The sequence below is a fragment of the Amphiura filiformis genome, chromosome 1 (genome assembly GCF_039555335.1).
Source record: "Amphiura filiformis chromosome 1, Afil_fr2py, whole genome shotgun sequence".
Lineage (NCBI taxonomy): Eukaryota > Metazoa > Echinodermata > Ophiuroidea > Amphilepidida > Amphiuridae > Amphiura > Amphiura filiformis.
Genome location: NC_092628.1, coordinates 72,151,910 through 72,171,889, shown reverse-complemented (window position 1 = coordinate 72,171,889; position 19,980 = coordinate 72,151,910). Strand labels below are relative to the sequence as shown.

The following is a 19,980-nucleotide window of genomic DNA, read 5'->3' as shown; positions in this document are numbered from 1 at the left end:
ATTTGGTTTTTGTGAATTCCCATTTTTAGTTAGACTTGAATTTCTGGTCAGTAGTTGTTAGGTATTTAAACTTTTTAAAGTAATTGTCCGCCACTTAAAATATAGTGGCTACTAAAAGGTGACCACTGTTGAACTTCGTATGACAGTAAAAGATACCTTGCCCCGTAGTGGTGTTATTTACAATGTAGTGAATTAGTGAATAGGAAAGCTGGAGGCGTCCCCGGTTTAGAATGAAATTAAACTTGACAATTGTGACCCCTTGGGTATCTAAGTGAATAATTGGTATCAACGAGAAGTGTCTTTAAAGGGGATCTTAAAGAAGTCACTCATGTTTTATCAATGTTTTATATGTTTTGTGTTGTAGTTCGTAAGTGCATTAAGGTTATCACATACTTCCCATATTCAATACCCCGGGTCAATACCCCGGGTCAAGACCCATTTTCTCGGAAGTGAGAAAGACATGATGTAATTTTGGTTACACTTCTTTGGGTAGCTTGGGTTTGTCTTCGATTGTCTCTGTATTTTCCCGGTTTAATTAGATTCTTTCAATCCCTCGTTTCAAGTTCTGAGTTTTAGTTTCTCATTCATGTCTTTTGTTCAGACATCAGGGGATTAAAAGCAGGCGTAGATCTTGCCTGCAATTATATTAACACCGAAAGCTGAATTTATACTTCATCGCTGATCGATAGCGATTTGTTTAGCCAATGAGGTTGAGCGCTTTTTGTTTGTATGCTTTATCGTATGCGATATGCATAAGAATAGATCCATATCACTCGATTGTCTATTCGTTTATAATCTTTTGAAATATTTCGGTGGTCTATATTTTTTCACAGTGAAATAATCCAAGAATTATTTGAACATCTACACCACGCTTTCAAATGTAGATTGACTTGCTCAATTTCTCTGCTCGTGAATATTACACTGCGAAACTTAAACACTTCTTTTGTATACTTTGATCAAGGTAACTTCAAACCAACTGATTCTGCGGTCATGCGATTATGTAACAAACTGAAATGAAAACCGAAACTGCTCCTACAATTTACAAGTTTCTAACAAAGGGTACAAACAAAGATATCCGTAATGACGTCAGTCAAGAGCTTAGGCAAGATAATAGGAAACCACGTAACTTGAAACTACCGAATGTTAAAAGTTCCACCATCTGTACACATTTGACCATTTAATATAATATTTTGATTTTATTTTATTTGATTTGTTCGGGTTTTGACAACCTGGATAACCCAAGAAAGCCTCTATTGAAGCTTATTTCCATTGGGGTCCATTTGAACACCGGGACGGGTTGGGAACAGTCAGGGGTTAACACTCTACTCTTTTCGAAACTGGCTGCGAGATACATGTACAGGTATGGCTATCTGTACACGGGACCGACGGCTTAACGTCCCCTCCGAAGGACGGAGTACTTTCATGATTCATTTACCCAATTCTAAATGAACCAGAGCGGAAGTCTGAATTTAATACAGAAGTTGCCAATTAATTTCAGACTTTTTTTTTCCAAGTCAATATCCCAGCAAATCGCCACCGCCGGGAATCGAACCCGGGACCTCGTGCACTAAAGGCGGTTTTTTGTGTTACAAGTGGAGTATCGAAATCATGAGCAGAATATTTTATCTTACCGAGGGACTATTTTCAGATATTCAGAATTTAAGGCGGTCGGAGGGGATGATTATAGTAAGGAATGGTATAGGTTAATAAAGGAGATCCCAAGGTTGAAACGCCCAAATCTTTCGTTTTGGTATATTATTAGACTTAATAACTCGAAATCTGCAAAACATATGGAAATACAAATGAGATTATTCTCATATTAGTATTTTAGTTAATTTGGCTAGGCAGAAAAATTTGTCTGAAACGACGCCAGACGTGTCTCAAAGTTTCCTGGTTGATTGTAGGTTGCTTGTTATATGTGGTAAACTCCATCAAAACAATGACAGAATCATTCATTTGGCTCTTTGTTTCCAGGCAGTTTGGGTATATCATTAGATATTTAACACAAAATAGCACCGGCTAGCGAGATCCATTGATAAAATTACTTTGATGTAAATGAACGTGTGAGACAGAAAACACTAATTGAAATTGCCCAACTTTATTGTAGTAACCACTGGTGATTCAAACCACAGTATTGTATTGAAACCTTTTACCTTTAAGCGTCAATTACAACTTTTCAATATTACACAAAATGACCAACAATGATTGGTCAGTTATCAATCAAACCTATTCAAACCACACCTGTCAACGGATCTGTAAAATGACCTTACAGCAAATTGCATAATTTGCTGTAAATGTAAAATGTATAATTTACTTGGTATGTTGCTTGCATGGCACGCGTTGCAGGTAAAAGGTATCATATACATTTGATGTATTCATACACTTGCTTCTTTATGATAATATTAATAACCACAGATATAACCGCAACAAATCTCCTCCGTGTCCTCCAACGACTTCATCTAAACTGTTTCTTGAATCCACTCTCCATTCCTTCAACGTCATTCTGTTTTTTGACAGCTCCATTAACTTGTTAAAGTGTAAAGACTTATAGCGCTTTAACACTATATAAATAGAATTTAAATAAACAGTAATATAAATTATCGCTTAAGTACATCTCAAAGAAATGATATACTTCACACTATGCATCCTCTTGCCCAGTGTTTCCGTACGAAATGACTTGCCTCTTATAGGTTACAATTTGGGAAAGGTAACCTACAATCTTGGAAAAAAAAGTCTTGGAACACTTTCGTGTAAAGAACGGAACTCTATCACCCCCGTCTCACGTTCAATGTTAAGAAAGGCCAATATCTTCAGCAGTTTTTCAATGTGTTCCAATCATTGCATTGTAGATGCCATGTTTGTTCCAAACCACAATATGACGTTATTTCCTTGATCATAACAAATTCTGCACGCGGAATTTCGACAAAGGGTGCCAAGTGTTCCAAGTACTTTTTTCCAAGATTGTAGGTAAAACAATTTGCGTGTACGCGTGTTACATAATTCATTGTTTCAGAAAAGATATGATAATGAACATATGAACATGATGAAAGTGAGCATGATAAAAAAATATCGTGACCATCAGAACAATATTTGTTTTTAGTTCACTGGAACTTGCCAAGTTAGATTCTCCTTTTGACCTTTATGCTCAATTACATTTCCACCGAATACAAAGCCACTGTTTGTCTTGAATTGGATTTGGTTTGAATGTTACTCGTCATTGCAGGAAAAATAAAGAGTTAACATAAAAATGTTGACAATTGTCGAAACTTTGCCAATTGCCAAGGTCGTGACATTGCATTGACCTCTTCAAACTCTTCACAAAGGCTAAGAAGAAAATAATAAGCAACTCTCGATCTAAAGTAAGTGAGGACACGTACAAATTAGAGCTAAAATGGGTAAATCAAGAGTGGCTCTGCTGTATACCACGAAATAGTACAATCGCAAGAAAATGCTTGCAAGGAGAATGCATGTGATGGCAGGAACCATATAGTTATCTGCCGCACTTTTTGACGATGTGCTATACCAACATCTTAAAACCTCATCAACTGGGAGTAGGAAAACACACCCCTCCTCCTCCTCTTCAACATCATCACCCAATGCTCGCTCACTGATAGATATCTTACTTGTAAAGCATCCCAGCTTGTTTTACCAGCTGCCGGTTGATTTAACTTTCTGGTGCAAGTCTACTAAGGATCCCTAAATCGTAAGATAACTTAGGATAACCCAGTCTTGAGCTGAGTGATGTAGATCTCGGTCAAGTCATCGATAGTGGTATGCGGCGTGATGCTGATCATCGCAGTATCTATCAATTACAGCAATTAAGAGACACAATACAGAAGTGAGAATACAACTGATGCTGCCTGAAGAGTCCTAATCTAAGGCACGTTTTGGGTTAATAGGGCCAAGTTACAGATCAGGTAGTCAATCGTGTTATGTCATTTTTACTGCATATATACATCATTTCAAGAAGGGAAAATTGACCGATATTCGATATCCTTGGAACTTACAAGTCTTGAAATCCCATCCAGGGTCATGTTGGTGTAAATTTGTAAAAATAAAATCGTCTATTTAATTATGAAAAATGGGATGATTTTCCTGCTATAGGAGAAAATGTCCCCACCCACGACATGACAAAACATAATTGGCCCACTTTGCACAGACTACGTTTTGGGGAGGAGCAATGTGATGTTACAAAGTGATGTGCAGTGGAATACAAAGAAATAAACAAATGTAAAGTGTCATTCCATTATGTTGTGACATTTCACATCATCAAACGAAGATTCAACAAGATAGTTCAATGTTTGCTGAATGTTTATACAGAGTGATCAAAATCTTTACAAACAACATCAGGTTTCACTGGTGACGCTGAAAGTAAAGTAATTGTATTAACATATATTATATGATCAGTGTGTATCCATCAACATCATTTTACCATAATAGCAATGATCATCATTGATCTTTCCCAAACCAAAATCATCTATTTTGGTAGAAGGTGGAAGTATTTTCATTACACGGAAAGAGCCATGGAATGTAAATTGACAGACATGTCCAACCATCACGGTCATTAACCAACTGGATATATTCTGGTGAATGGTGATGTTCTGGACAATACCAGAACGAAATGAAATACATACTTATTTTTGAGTGTCCAAGACCTCTTTAGTTTCGATAAACAAACGCTTTAGATTTCGCCCAGGGGTGATGATTTAGGATTTCACCTCTCGGCTAAACTGACAATTATACTAATTGCACCATCCATTACCGTGTATATACCACAATTTAGTATTGTAGCACGTACATGTATGGTATGGATTTTGAAACATAAGAAATTGTTCAATCCTGGGCGGGCGGTTGAGTATTTGAAAGCACAACAAGAGAGTACACTGACCCGGTTTTTAAGATTTTGTTGAATGACTGAAGCTTTAAAATTGAGTTGACGCCAAACACGCGGTTGGAACCTAATGAACTAAAGAGGGAAAGGTTGTCTTTTACTTAATGCAAGATGTTGAAATTATCCAAATGTGAGAAAGTATGAAAATAGAATAAAGCTTGAAAAATTAAGCCCTGAGTGATATTTTACCATTTATCTCGCGATTTGTCAAAAAAAAAAAAAAAATTGAGAAGAATGGTTATGTACGAAAAGCACGTGTGTGTTGAACTTTGATTCGCATGTAAGAAACATTTCGTGTGTGTAAATTTGATGAGTTAATAGCACACGTGTGGAGTGGGGTGTGGGGGAAATATGCCTATACCCGTGTGTTTATATTAATTATGTGCAATGGTGGGTGGGTTAATATGGTGGATAACTGGGTATTTTATGTTCCTTATAGACCCTATTTATAGAGGAACGTCTATCCGCGTGGACTGAAGGTGTGCGGATGGGGGCGTGGGGTGCGTTTTGTGTGTATGGGGTGGGATGGGGTGTGTGTGGGGTGTGTTGCAGATCTATTTTGTACATTGCATTTATCGGACATAATCTCATGCAACGCAAATAAAGCGATACCAGTTGAAGGTTGGCCATCCCGGTTGACCATAAGCCCTACATGACAATTGTGATAGTAAGGTCAACTTACCAACCTTTGCAATGCCGCTCATCATGAATCGCAAACGCAAACATCACAGGATAGTAGTACCAGTGTTTGAGATGCCAATATGTGCCGTGTGTATAACTTTGTGTAGGGTAGAGAAGTGGTGGTGGGGTGGGGGAGGTGGATGAGGTGTGGTCATGGGGATGCATGTACGTGACCTTGGGCTCTGAATCGAAATTGGTTAACAATTTGTTTCAAAACTTTATCATTGGTCCCCTTGTCATAATACATAATTGACTTAATCTTACTTAATATTATATATCATCTTTTAGGTGTGGACTGTGAGCAATCCGATTGGAGTTTTTGGAGTGGCTGTTCTGTTAACTGTGGCATTGGTGTACAAGAAAGACGCAGATATAAGATTAAGGATCCGGTTAATGCTGGGGTAAAATGCGGACAACTAAGAGAGATCAAGGCGTGCTACAACACATATTGTGGAGACAATGAAATCCATGGCAATAGTAAGAAATATGTTTCACAGTTATTACTATTATTAAGCATATCTTTATTATTGATTTATTATTATTGTTGTTGTTGTCGTTGTTGTTGTTATATTATTATTATTATTATTATTATTATTATTATTATTATTATTATTATTATTATTATTATTATTATTATTGTTGTTGTTGTTGTTGTTGTTGTTGTTGTTGTTGTTGTTGTTGTTATTATTGTTGTTATTATATTATTATCATTATTAGTGTTATTATTATTTTTTTTATTAATTATTATTATTGTTATTATTATTATCATTTACTGATGATGATTTCCCCGTTTATCCATTACAGGTGTTGCATTAATTCTACCTCATTACTACGGAGAAGCACGTGATAATCCGGAGCTAAATATTATGACAAACTTTCTCAACCTTGGTGAAGAGTAAGTCAGAAAGTAACAATTCGTTTTTAAAATATGTTCCATGTATTATATATTAGAAGTTAACTTCATTTTGAATTTCCTGAACTAAAAATGATTAATTCAGTTTGGAACTGTAGGAGTGATATATATACCATTCTGAGTTTAAGAACATCACGGTTGAAAGCAATGAGCTCTATTCACATTATGAATTATTGTTATTGGCCGAAATAAGTTTTTGTATATAGGCCTACGCGTGTAACTCACAAACCGCTATTAAAAAGCTTGCGGAAATGTAAACTTCTTTGGGATAGCGTGGTAAGTTGTTTTAAGAATCATTTGAAATACCAACTTTGCTCTCGTCTCCTACATTACTTGAATATTTCCTCGAATGTCGCTCTTAAGGATACTACCGTAATGCGAGGCAATTTTATGATCTCTATTTACTTATGAAGTCTCATTACGATGACAGTTTTATACATTGAGCAAAAGTAGTTTGGGATTCTTAGCTACCTTATAAAAATTAATGGGAGTTATATGCCTACTCGTCACTTTATACGTCATACTGAACTTATGCCATACACATATATCACAAATTGTTTGTTTAAACTGCCTCTTACTTCATTACAGATATAGGGAGCTATTGTGTGAATTTCAAAGTAACCAACTACCACAAGAAGGGATGTCGTAGTAAAGGATGGCCAGATGCTATCTATAAAGGTACAAATCATGTTTGCCTTTGTAGCATACCTACGTCACATTCAATACCTGTCACATTAATTGACCCATTCCCCGTTTTGAAGTCCTCTTTCGTATCCTTTCCAACGTCCCCATCTCTTGCGGCATCTTGTTGTTGTGATCATATAGATAATGGAGACGACGGAAAGGATGATAATGTAATCTATATGAAGGATGACTTCAAAACGGAGAATGGGTAGGCCTAAATTGTGACAGGTTTGAATTATTTGTAGTGATTGTAAATGCATTGTTGTAGCCTGACACAATTCAAACTAAGTTTGAACTAGAACTAGAACTATTGAATGTGACGTAGGTAGAGGGCACGGTGGCTCAGTGGTTACGGCCTTGGACTCATAATCCGAGAGCTTGCTCGACGTGCGTGGGTTCGATTCCCCGTCCCACCACCGTGTTGCGCCCTTGGGCAAGGCGCTTTGCCTCGCTTGCCTCACCCCACCCAGGTGCAATGGAAGCTGTTAGGGGTAGTCACAGTCGTTGTACTGATGGACCTTGCGCCACTTGTAGGCTGCAAACGTGGTTCCGACATATTCTAATGACGGCGGAATAAAAGTATAGCGCTTTGAGGCTGTTTACGGCATATAGCGCTATATAAATATCTACATTTAAGTCTATGATAGATAGGCCTACGTTATCATTAGGGATCATGTCACAAAATGCACGCAAATCTGTATGCAATTCTGGTGGCAATATTGCACAGAGCCTGCAAACACTGATAAATATATCCGCGTGCAATTGGGCTTTGTATCAAACCCACTGTAGGCTGCAATTATCTGGCCCAGTATGGTCCTTTTCCCAAAGGTAATCTGGAGTTGGAGGAGGAACTTGACCTTATACTTAACCCTCCCGATAAAAATATATTCCCAGTGCACATTCTCAGATTTGGCTGGCAAAGTTTATAAACAGTTTGCCTATGTTTTACAATAATATTATAGGGTCTATGATTTTACCACAGATGATATAATGTTATTATATAAATTTTGTTACAAAATAGAAAATGTGTGAATTGTGCATTTTATTCTTTATATTATCCCACCTAAACAGTCTTTTTGAGTTAGGTATTCCTTATATGTATTGCACTTGGACATAAACTATATCTTATTATAATAGCAATGCATTCATTAACATGAATTTGATAACGATGAAAATTTTCTTTTAATGCACAAGTGATACACAAAAATAAACAAGAGTCTTCCACTCTTCGCAGGTAAGACAATTATATTATATTTGGGTAAATTTTAATGTATCAATAAAATGAGTGTTATTTTTTAAGTTTTTAATTAATACGTTATAATTATAGAGCCACGGGCACTGAAACACTTCAACATCCCATTTATGATTGTCAAGCAATATGTGTTCCCTGTTGATTAATATTTTATTTCAAATACTGACGGCTAACTTACAGTTCCCATGTAAATACAGCCAAATTAAAAAATCGCCACTAGTTCCATCCCCATTTAATAAGAGTCTGATGAGTTTATGGCAAACATTACGAAACTACATTTCAAATATTAAAAAACTGTTAACAAAATACCAAAACATTTTTGCCGTTTAGCATTATGCAAATGTTTCCTCTAGTTTAATCAAAACTTACTCAATATGATTTTTGTTTTCTGGATCAAAATTCAAAGCGGCCAGCGAGGCGCACAGGACTGGTGGATTTCGTAATGTCAGAGAGGGGTTGTTATGGTCCCATATATACTAGGCACTGAACAAGTGCTAATTAGTAGAGGCATATTCACATAAATATGTAATAAAAATGGAATGGCAGAAGAAAATTATGAGAATGACAACATCACCATGACAAGCATGTGTCAAATATCACTGGCTTGTGTTGCACTGACTGTGAACTCCCTGAGGTAATTACTACGCTATTAGCATGATTAGGGGAGAGACCAGTTCACAGTCATCAACAGGTCAACCTCCTCCAGCGTGCCAGTGCTAGGTCGCAATTTCCAGTGCAAGATGTTATTGCCTGCATGCAAATAGCATTATCCGTGTGTGCAATTTTGCACTCTAGCCAGCAAAATTGCACACAGGAACTGCGTGCATTTTGTGACATGACCCCTTATAAATCAGAAGACATCGACAAAGAAATGTGATATATCTACCTGTCTCTGTCCAAACCGGTATGTCCAGAAGCTTCCAGAATTCCAGCTAGACAAGACTGGGTTACCATTCATTTCATTCCACTGCGGAGCAGGAGACTACAAAGTTTCTCCAAGCACCACAATCCATAGCTAGTGAGGCAATATCATATGGTTGTAAATCATTACCCTGGCCTCCGAGAGAGACAATTCTCGGATCGTAGCAAATCTCGGAGGCAAAAGTGACTCGAGTTTTTCTAGAGTTTGATTACAATCAAGGAGCTGATACAGCCTATATTTATTATATTGCAATTATATAGGATAGGGTTACATTTTCTTCGTGGGTTTTCTTATCACGTTGAAATCGTTTTTCAAAATGCTATAGATTCTTCTAAACCCTTCGTTATTTTGCACTGTGACTAACTCAACCAATTATTTTCTTCCTTTTAATTACAGGAGTGATAGTGTGTGTCCAATGTGAATATCCAGCATACGGTGACGATGGCCGATGTTATGGGGAAGGAATAAGGAACAAGAAGTCACGCTGGAGTGCCGTTGATGTCCCACGTTGTCGGGGATCATGGAAACAACAACAAATAATAAAAGATTGCACATGTAGATCTGCTAATCAAATGGACTTTATTTTCATATGACCAAAATTATTAAGCAAAAAAGGAAAACATTACATGGAGCAGAATTGCCTATAGCCTATTGGTCAACATCATACCTTATGTGTAGGCTATGAATAGACCAATCACAGTGCAGCCTGCTTTGATTAAGCAACAGATCAACACATGCAAGGCATTTGTTTTAAACCTTCTGTCCTACTATGTTTAAAAGCAATTTCATGTTGAAGCCCCCAGAAATGTCTTCTTGAGATGAAAGTACATTGTAAATTCATTTATGGAAACTTACACCAGACTGGTCTCAGATGAAAATGAGACAGCTAAGGGTTTACTGGGATAATTGAACACTGTGTATGGAAGAGATATTTTAGGCTAGCGCCTAACAACCATACTAGAAAATGCGAGTCTAATCAACCATGTAATTTAAATCCGACCAGACGTTTTTAAGTGAGTATTAAGGCCTAATATTAAAATTAACACGATATCTAGTCTTCCAATATCCTGCGTCATTGTGATGCAACTTATTACATGTAGTTATGATATAGGCATAAATAAGTAGTTATTTTTTAATAATTTAAATCTAGATTTATATTAAAATATCTCAAATTGTTAGAAGCAAAGTATTTGAGGCTCAGACTTCATACGGCAAAATCAATACTATAGCGATATGGTATGAAAGTTTCATATGGTTTGAAGATAACTTGTCTTTAAAATGTTAAAGGTCAACACAACACTTGATCCCTTACAGGTAACAGGGACATACGATTGCAATTACACAGGCAACGCAAATGTAGGCCTAATGAAACTGAGATTGTCATTTTGGACCGTTACATCTATCGTAGTAGAAAGCAGGTTAATGTTATAGCTATCTTCAGTAGATAGCAGGTTAATGTTACAGCTATCTTCAGTAGATAGCAGGTTAATGTCACAGCTATCTTCAGTAGATAGCAGGTTGATGTTACAGCTATCTTCAGTAGATAGCAGGTTGATGTTACAGCTATCTTCAGTAGATAGCAGGTTAATGTTACAGCTATCTTCAGTAGATAGCAGGTTAATGTTACAGCTATCTTCAGTAGATAGCAGGTTGATGTTACAGCTATCTTCAGTAGATAGCAGGTTAATGTCACAGCTATCTTCAGTAGATAGCAGGTTAATGTTACAGGTATCTTCAGTAGATAGCAGGTTAATGTTACAGCTATCTTCAGTAGATAGCAGGTTAATGTTACAGCTATCTTCAGTAGATAGCAGGTTAATGTTACAGCTATCTTCAGTAGATAGCAGGTTGATGTTACAGCTATCTTCAGTAGATAGCAGGTTAATGTCACAGCTATCTTCAGTAGATAGCAGGTTAATGTTACAGGTATCTTCAGTAGATAGCAGGTTAATGTTACAGCTGTCTTCGGTAGATAGCAGGTTAATGTTACAGCTATCTTCAGTAGATAGCAGGTTAATGTTACAGCTATCTTCAGTAGATAGCAGGTTAATGTTACAGGTATCTTCAGCAGATAGCAGGTTTATGTTACAGCTGTCTTCGGTAGATAGCAGGTTAATGTTACAGGTATCTTCAGTAGATAGCAGATTAATGTTACAGCTGTCTTTGGTAGATAGCAGGTTAATGTTACAGGTATCTTCAGTAGATAGCAGGTTAATGTTACAGCTATCTTCGGTAGATAGCAGGTTAATGTTACAGCTGTCTTCGGTAGATAGCAGGTTAATGTTACAGCTATCTTCAGTAGATAGCAGGTTAATGTCACATCTCTCTTCAGTAGATAGCAGGTTAATGTCACAGCTATCTTCAGTAGATAACAAGTTTATGTTACAACTATCTTCAGTAGATAGCAGGTTAATGTTACAGCTATCTTTTATTACAGCTATCTTCAGTAGATAGCAGGTTAACGTTACAGGTATCTTCAGTAGATAGCAGGTAACCGTATAGGTATCTTCAATAGATAGCAGGTTAATGTAAGCGCTATCTTCAGTAAATAGCAGGTTTATGTAATAACTATCTTCAGTAGATAACAGGTTAATGCGATAGCTATCTTCAGTAGATAGCGGGTTAATGCTATCTTCAGTAGACAACAGGTTAATGTTACAGCTATTTGCAGTAGATAGCAGATTAATGTTACAGCTATCTTCAGTAGATAGCATGTTAATGTTACGGCTATCTTCAGTAGATAGCAGGTTAATGTTACGGCTATCTTCAGCAGATAGCATGCTGACATCAAATTAAATAATGCCACAAAATGTTGTTCTCAATCGAATTTCAAACCTTAAGATTTGGTTCCTGCATGTCTTTCACTTCATAACAGCCAATCTTCTGAAAATTATCGCGATACTTTACTGTGAATTTATAAATCGGTCGTTTTTGGCGGATTATGCATAGGTTACATTTGCAAAGTGACCTAACTGTGTACCCATGCTGCATCACGTGTCCTACAATCGCCCAACAGTTTGAATCAAGGTCACCAGTTCGATCCTAGGTTGCCCTTGCGTCAATGTGACAACAATTTTGTTTTTATAGATGTACAATACTTCTAAAGTTGTAGAATATTATAGCAAAATGTGTATTTATTTGTAAATAATTGTGTACAATGGTTAACTTTACATTAGGTATAGGACCTTTCTGGTTTGTATATTCTTTAATATGAATCATTATGTATAATATATAGGTTCAGATGCAGATCATGTTTATGCTTGAGCGTCCCAACAATCACTCACCTCACATGATTTCGTCCCAATTAAGAATTCCAGCATGAAATAACGAGATGTGAAATTTGTCCTATCTGTGATGCACATTTTAGTCCCATTGTAACTATTTAAGATGTTGAGTCCATCCATGCGAGTATATAGGTAATGCTTTTCTAAATTTACCGTGATAAGAATTCGAATGGCAATTGCAAATGTATCCATGAGCGTTGTGCTATAATTCAATGCTGCAATGATCTTATTTGTCAACATTCAGAGCCGCAGCTCAAATCCTGAACATTACGGTATACCAGGAAAGTTGATTTCTCAACTTTCCTGGGTATACATAAATATCAGTGCATTCAACATGTTCACACGACTTATTTTCAGATAGGTTGATATCTTAGACAAACAGGTCTTGATGATAGGCGTATTCACACACATTATAACAAACCCAGTCGATTGTTTTTAATGATGGCTAAAGAGGAGTTAATGGGACATGTATAGAATTCCGTTAAAAGCAGCTGGTCACATCAATGTCTCCATAATTATAGATCAGAGCAAATCTCAGCAAAACAAAATAATAATGTGAAACACATCAGTATGTATTTCGTCTTATCATTACCATGAATGTCAAAGGTGTAAGTTATACTATACCTTTTGTTTGTTGAACTTGGCATCTGGGTTTGATATTTGGAATTAAATGAAACTTGCAATTAACAATTATGACGTACATCTATTGCTAAGTATAATCTATAAATTCATTCCTACGCAGGTCTGTAAGCTTTTATAGACTTCCACGTAATTCATATGCGGATATGCCATATGCAGCTCCTCTGACAGTTGATCATCTGTTTACAGTTTCGCCAAATGCCAAAAATAAAGTGATGATTGTAGATGCATTAAGAGTGATACAGCTGTGTTTTTTGCTTACTAAATGTGATATGGACCGTGTCGACGCTGAATCTCTGGTATAATAATTTATCTGTTTCCTCTTTGGGTAGCAACCTTCCCTATAATCAAAATAGAATATGAATTGTGTATAGGATATGATTTGAGTGTCATAACTAGAATAATATTGAACAATTCAGCAATATTGTATTGTATGTTTAGGAAAACTTGACTGGAAATTACACAATATACTGATGATGTGCCTTAGCTTTGGTGTTTAACAGGTTTAAAGTAACTTCAACAGGTTTAAAGTAAATTTAGTTAATGGTAATACAAGCAATTATAATCAGGTAGGAAGAGCATTTCGTTCGGTATTTTTTTGTATTGCTATAATTGTTTGCAATAAAGAAATTGTAGTAGGCCTGTGACATAAATAGCAATTCTAAAAAGTCATTAACCGCGAGGGAAAAACATTATCTATAGTGTAGAATTATACCAATGGGATTAGTGTGATTGTTTTCTTTTAGGGAAATATATATACAGTTATAAAAAATAACAGGACTTGAATGGCCTATGTGAATGTAATGTAATCTGGAATCCGCGTTTTATAATTTGTTATAACATGATTAATTTGTATAATATTGGAAATTAATAAGCTGTTCCCCGAACAATAAGTTTAAAGTTGTAGTAAAGTGATGTAGTTTATAGCGCTGGCATATAAGTGATATTATCCCTGGTAGAATGTAAAAGTAAGTTATTGAAGGAATATACAGTCATTTAATTTTGACACCCAAACTTAAAGGAGGATTTCGTGATCCTAGCATCCTCTTTTTATGACATTTTTCAGTAGATATCCACGAAAAAAGCTTATTTCCAAAATTTCAGTTGATTCCGATTTTTCGTTTGCGAGTTATGTATGATTATGTGTATTACACTGTTCCATAGACAATGTGTTGTAATTTCGTTCTGGTGCACCAGAACGAAATTCAAATTTGGCGATATTTTTGCTAAACGAATTAATCTGCAAGAAATATTTGGTACATAAACATTATGTAGCCAGAGGTATCCAGTGGTGTAAAAAGCTCAACTTTTTTGGGAAAAGTGGGGGGATGAGGCTGTGGATCACGAAATGCCCTTTAAGACCAACTATAGCGCTATTTGGAAAAAATATGTAACTTGTAATTTAAGCAAACCCTACCCTACTGTTGAATTCGACTCAAAACTGTTTTTCATGTTTTTAAAACTAAAACGAGCAAGATTAAACAAGGCCAGCTAAAACAGAGTACTCTTGAATATCGAATATTCTTAGTGCATGGCTGCCATCCTATACAGCACAAGCAATTCTTTATTGTTGATATTGTTCACCTTACTCCTTGAATTGAAACTTTTGGTTTGAAAAGCCTAATTGGTTTTATTTTAAGGATGTCAAAATTGAAATCTATTTTGTTGGCAAAATGACTGCATGTCCCTTTAGAGTTACCTACATACTTATACTAGCCTCATAAATTGTGTATATATTGTTTGTATACTTAATCGTTGATAAAAAGACAGAATGCAATAGTTTTAGATCATTGTTTTTCCTATATCACAAAGAGTGTTTTAAAGGAGACTGTTGTTTTTATAATTATGTTATGAGATATATTTTAAATAAAAGTTAATAAAAGTTTACTTGGGTGTTGGACTTACTGTAATTACCGTGTACAGTTTATATAAAATAGTATACCACAAAACCTCGTCTACAAGCATATAGAGTGGTTTTTATGAAAGCTAAATTAATCCAGGCGCCATCCATCGACAAAATTTAAAAAAGAACATTATGAAGTTTTAGCAAATAAATTACCGATGAAAGCATATACAAATAAGTACTATTGTAAGACCGATCTATTCCATTGGGATATTTATGGCTGCTTCGTTTTAATATAAAATAACAAAACCACTCTATTTGCTTGTAGACGAGGTTTTACGGTATTTCTATATAATTCTATGAGTAGGAAATAGGCATGATTTACCGGCACCGCAGGATAGGAATAGGCCCTATATTCAGATATACGCCTGATCCATTTATTGAGGGCATTCGGTGACAGAACACGCCAATGAAAATATAGGATCTCATTTTCGTCAAAATCCCTCCCTTGAAAGTTGCCTTACCTCCCCCCCCCCTCCCCCACCCCCAAGTCCTGGCTTCGCCACTGTCAAGAAATCAGACTATGTGGGACCTATATAACATTAATATTAACATGATTAATGTGCACTCCCAAAACATTTTTCCACGTAAAATTATGCAGAGATCATTGCATGCTCACTGTCGATGTCGTTATCCATCCATGAGTCAAACAGGTCTGTTTTATCTCGACAAAAATATTTAGTCTTATTCCTAAATCCCCATGTTCAGCGAAAACGAAAACTTTCCCACGTTCAAGTATTAGGCCTAGATAACGTAATATTTAATGTAGGCCTATCAGTTTACATCTTGTGAGAAAATACAGATTTGATACAAAACACCGACAAATCTCCCTACCTGAACCAACAGATCAAACCTATAAGTGATTCCAAATCCACGCATGGCATAGATCCCAACTCAGGGGACAATCAACTTTCATACCTTGGCCTATCCTCGATCAGTGCAATGGGGATTTATTTTGGAACTGTTTTGGATAATAAGTAATAAGGAACTCAAAAATCTGGCAAATCAACATATGAGCCTACTCGGAGTCAGCTTGAAAAACAGTTCAAATTATGTCTAATGCAAATGGTATTGGGTAATTATTTTACTACATTATTGGGTACTTTTTGTCCATTTGGTGGGTAATAGTTAGCTTTACCCACTGGTAATGTGCAATTTCCTAATGGTGTTGGGTAATTATTTTCCACATTGGGTAATTTCTGTCCAGTTGTTGGGTAAGCCTTGTACCCAATGATATTGGTTAAGTTTCCTGAGGGTATTAGGTATTTATTTTACTATATTATCGGGTAAATTTTATCCGTCCTTTATCCAATTCAACATTCAACACTTCTATGGCGTCGTTTCGATACATATCCCAAAAAATAAAATAAATAGGAATATACATTCTGTGATGTTGTACTGTTTATTTTACTACCAAACTAATAGGTAAAAATAGAGACAAACTGTTTACCCAACCACTGGGTAACGTCAATTTTACGCAACCTGCAGATATTTACCCAATGTTGGACAAAGTTTACCCAACCAAATTTTACCCCGTGCTCTAACAGTGTACTATAGCTTGAGCTAAGCTCGAACCCAACGATCTATGTCGTTGGGTAAGGATCACCAAACTGTGTCAATAATGCCGTATAAGTGTATACATCGCAGGGACCAGGGTGGTGTTTGTCATGTTTGTGGCGATGTGCCCCTTTCAAAAGTGGAAAAGTTTGGAAAGTTAAGGTCCAATCATGCCATTTGGTGCACCATTTTACTTGAACAAAAACTGTACGGGTTTTCAGAACAGAGGAAGCCAAAGCAGCCATTAAAAAAAAAAGAAGGCAACGTAGATCACAGGCCTACCCAGAATTACTCGGCTTTTAAAGGCTTGGGCCTACGCAATTACGTCCAATTTAACTGTTCTACTACTGATTTCTCCCTTGTCTCTTCTCTTTTTCTCATTTCTATTTTCTTTCATTCTTCGTCTTCGTCTTTTTGTCCTGGGGTGGGGTGGCTTGTGTCTGCGCCTGCATGACTTATTATCGGTTTGTTGATTTTATGAAAAAGGGGGTTCATATTCTGTGATTTGAAAAGAGTACTTTTGGAACTTATGAATCAATTTTCAGGTGTTTTTAATGCTCTTTCATTGTGGTGTGCGATGTATACACTTTGCGGCATTATTGACACAGTTTGGTGATCCTTACCCAACGACATAGATCGTTGGGTTCGAGCTTAGCTCAAGCTAAATTTTATCCGTTAGAGCACGGGGTAAAATTTGGTTGGGTAAACTTTGTACATTGGGTAAATATCTGCAGACAGCTCTTTCATTATATGACAAAGAAATCCATAAACATACCATGCAGAAGCTGATTTTGTTGAGACGCATATCAATCTATTTTAATGTAACGTAGCCTAACGATATGATTCTGATCATGAAGTGTTTTAAGGAAATCTACTGAAATGTGTAAGGAGCAACTGGTACCTCAATAATTTCAAAGAAGTACTTTGACCCGCAAGCAATGGTCAGAAGGTGTGCAGGTGGAACAGCTCAGTAATAACATTCATGACAGTTAAACCTGCATTCATTCATACTCATTTAAGGCGCATCAGGTGTCGTTAATGGGAAAGAAATTTTCAGCCACAAAAGAATTCGTCCTCGGAATATAATTTCTTGGTAAGATATCCTTTTCAATCTGTTTCTAGGACTAAATGCCATGGTGTATGAAGCTATATCAATTTATTTAACTATTCTCTCAGAAGAGTTTTCTCTTCCTACAGCAAATCAAACGTCCCCTTTCCATCACTTAAATGTGACCCGTTCTCACAAAGCGAGGAACGTGGCAGACCTACTTTAAAAATAATGGTTTTTAATCTCAGTGGTTTTTGATGTAATACCAAACTTATCAAAACACACGAGTTTGATAGAAAAGGATTCTTTTCTCCATAACTTGTCAGCTGACTACCTAAAGAACTCTTGACAAATCTGCACCATATCTTCAAAGGTATATAGACCATTCCTATAATTGGCATTTTCCTGCCGTTAGTGGGGCGAACATTGATATCACATATTAATAAAAGCGAGGACAATTCACTCTTTAGGTTCCAAATGGGTTCTTTATTGGTCATCTCAGGTTCGTTAAGGGTATCATAAAGGATCTTTGATCACTCTGAGGAAGTTGTTTTGGTTGAAAGAGGCTCCAGAACCTTTTTGAGAGTTAGTGTGACAGTTCTCCCAGGAGGATACTTCAGAACCCCTTTTTTGTCGAAGGGTGAAGAAGGGTATCATGTTATTACAAAATAACGAAAGCGATGTCAAGAAGAGTGTGATATCGATGTTCACCCCGTCAAACGGCAGGGAAGTGCAAATTATAGCAATGGTATATCTGGCGCAACATGACATGCTCCGAAATTTGTGGGAACGGGTCACATACAGCATCGACGTTGCTACAGCGCTATAGGCCTTTATTACCATGATTACAGGCAAGTCATAAGCATTGATAAAATAATTTAGTCCTATTTACCAATTGAATTCCAGTTTATAAGGCTGCTCCTGGTGAGCATGCTGTGCGATGGTGTGAACTTTTTAATTAAATCGGGAGGTGAACTGTGAAGAATCCTCTGTAAGAAACCTTCATTTAATCAATCCGTACATATACATACACCTTAATTAAAGCGGTGTTTTTGTCACCAGGTATGTAATTACTGTACAAAAAGTACTCCTTTGATTGTAACCAAATAATGTTGTCGCATACCAAACGTGCGTGGAGTAGGGGTGGTACGGTATACGTGTTCTTTTTTCAACTTAAAAAGTGCAAATATTCATGAATAAAAAAATACAGATACACCCAAAAGTAACTTCACCCGACATATGCATTTGGTTTTAATATAATTATGCGTAAAAGCGTTTTGCAATTAAAAAGCAGACAAATCACATCTGGATCATGGTATGAGTACTTAAATTAACCTCATCCACTAGATGGCATATCAAAGTCAATACGGGTTACTTGGCTGCATTGACTTGAGCCACCTGGTTATTTTGACGCGTCAATAGAGAACCAGTATGCAGGCCCTAAATTGAAAAATAATGTTTTGGTTCAACATATTAATCACGATTGTACAACGAAAATCATTATTATAAAAAGGGAAAACAATTATTCTCCACGACGATGGTATCAAACCATAAATGAATCCAAAGATATTGGAGCTGTATACCTGCTGTACGAGGGGGTATCAAAAAGTTTTTGAAATCACCCAGAAGTTAAGGAGCTATATCGATGAAATTTTGTCAGTGTAATCATCTGAGGTGTAATCACTGGTCCTTTTGTACATTATGGTCCAAAAATGGTCTCATAAGTAGGTTTACTTTCTTTACAGGTGCCCTAGATAGGATCTGGACAGGACATGTCTTGCACTTATATAAATCAGTGTTTTGTTTTGTGCATATGCACTGTACATATTCAAATGTGGATTCCAACAGATGCTTTAACACCCAAAAACAAACTTAAATTCAATTAACACTTTTTGATTTTCTCAATGACTGTTTCCAGGATAAGCAGCAGTATTTTTATTACCGAATTTGTTCCATTAACCGCCCAGGGCGCTTAACAAAGTCATTTTTGGTGGCACAACCATTACAGACGCACCCTTATCGTTCCTACACGAGTTCAAAATTATGAATGTTCGCTATTTACAGGCTTTGCACTCTAAGGAAGATCTGTACGTATAGTGAAACTGCAACATCGTTTGTATTGGATATCGTAACATATCGGTCCCTTGGTATTAAGATGATCAATCATCAAACACCTCGACCTCGGGACCAGTGTTTTACATTATTT

At 36.5% G+C, this 19,980-nt stretch overlaps 1 protein-coding gene across 1 annotated transcript in view; it reads left to right on the top strand.

Moving 5' to 3' along the window:
- Positions 1-15,153, top strand: part of LOC140162764 (somatomedin-B and thrombospondin type-1 domain-containing protein-like) — a 28,789-nt gene extending 13,636 nt beyond the window's left edge. Inside the window, exons 2-5 of the mRNA XM_072186060.1 lie at positions 5,861-6,049; positions 6,377-6,467; positions 7,084-7,163; positions 9,740-15,153. Coding sequence (XP_072042161.1) covers positions 5,861-6,049; positions 6,377-6,467; positions 7,084-7,163; positions 9,740-9,936 — 557 coding nt within the window. The 3' untranslated portion in view covers positions 9,937-15,153. The remainder of the gene's footprint in view (positions 1-5,860; positions 6,050-6,376; positions 6,468-7,083; positions 7,164-9,739) is intronic.
- Positions 15,154-19,980: the final 4,827 nt, after the last annotated feature.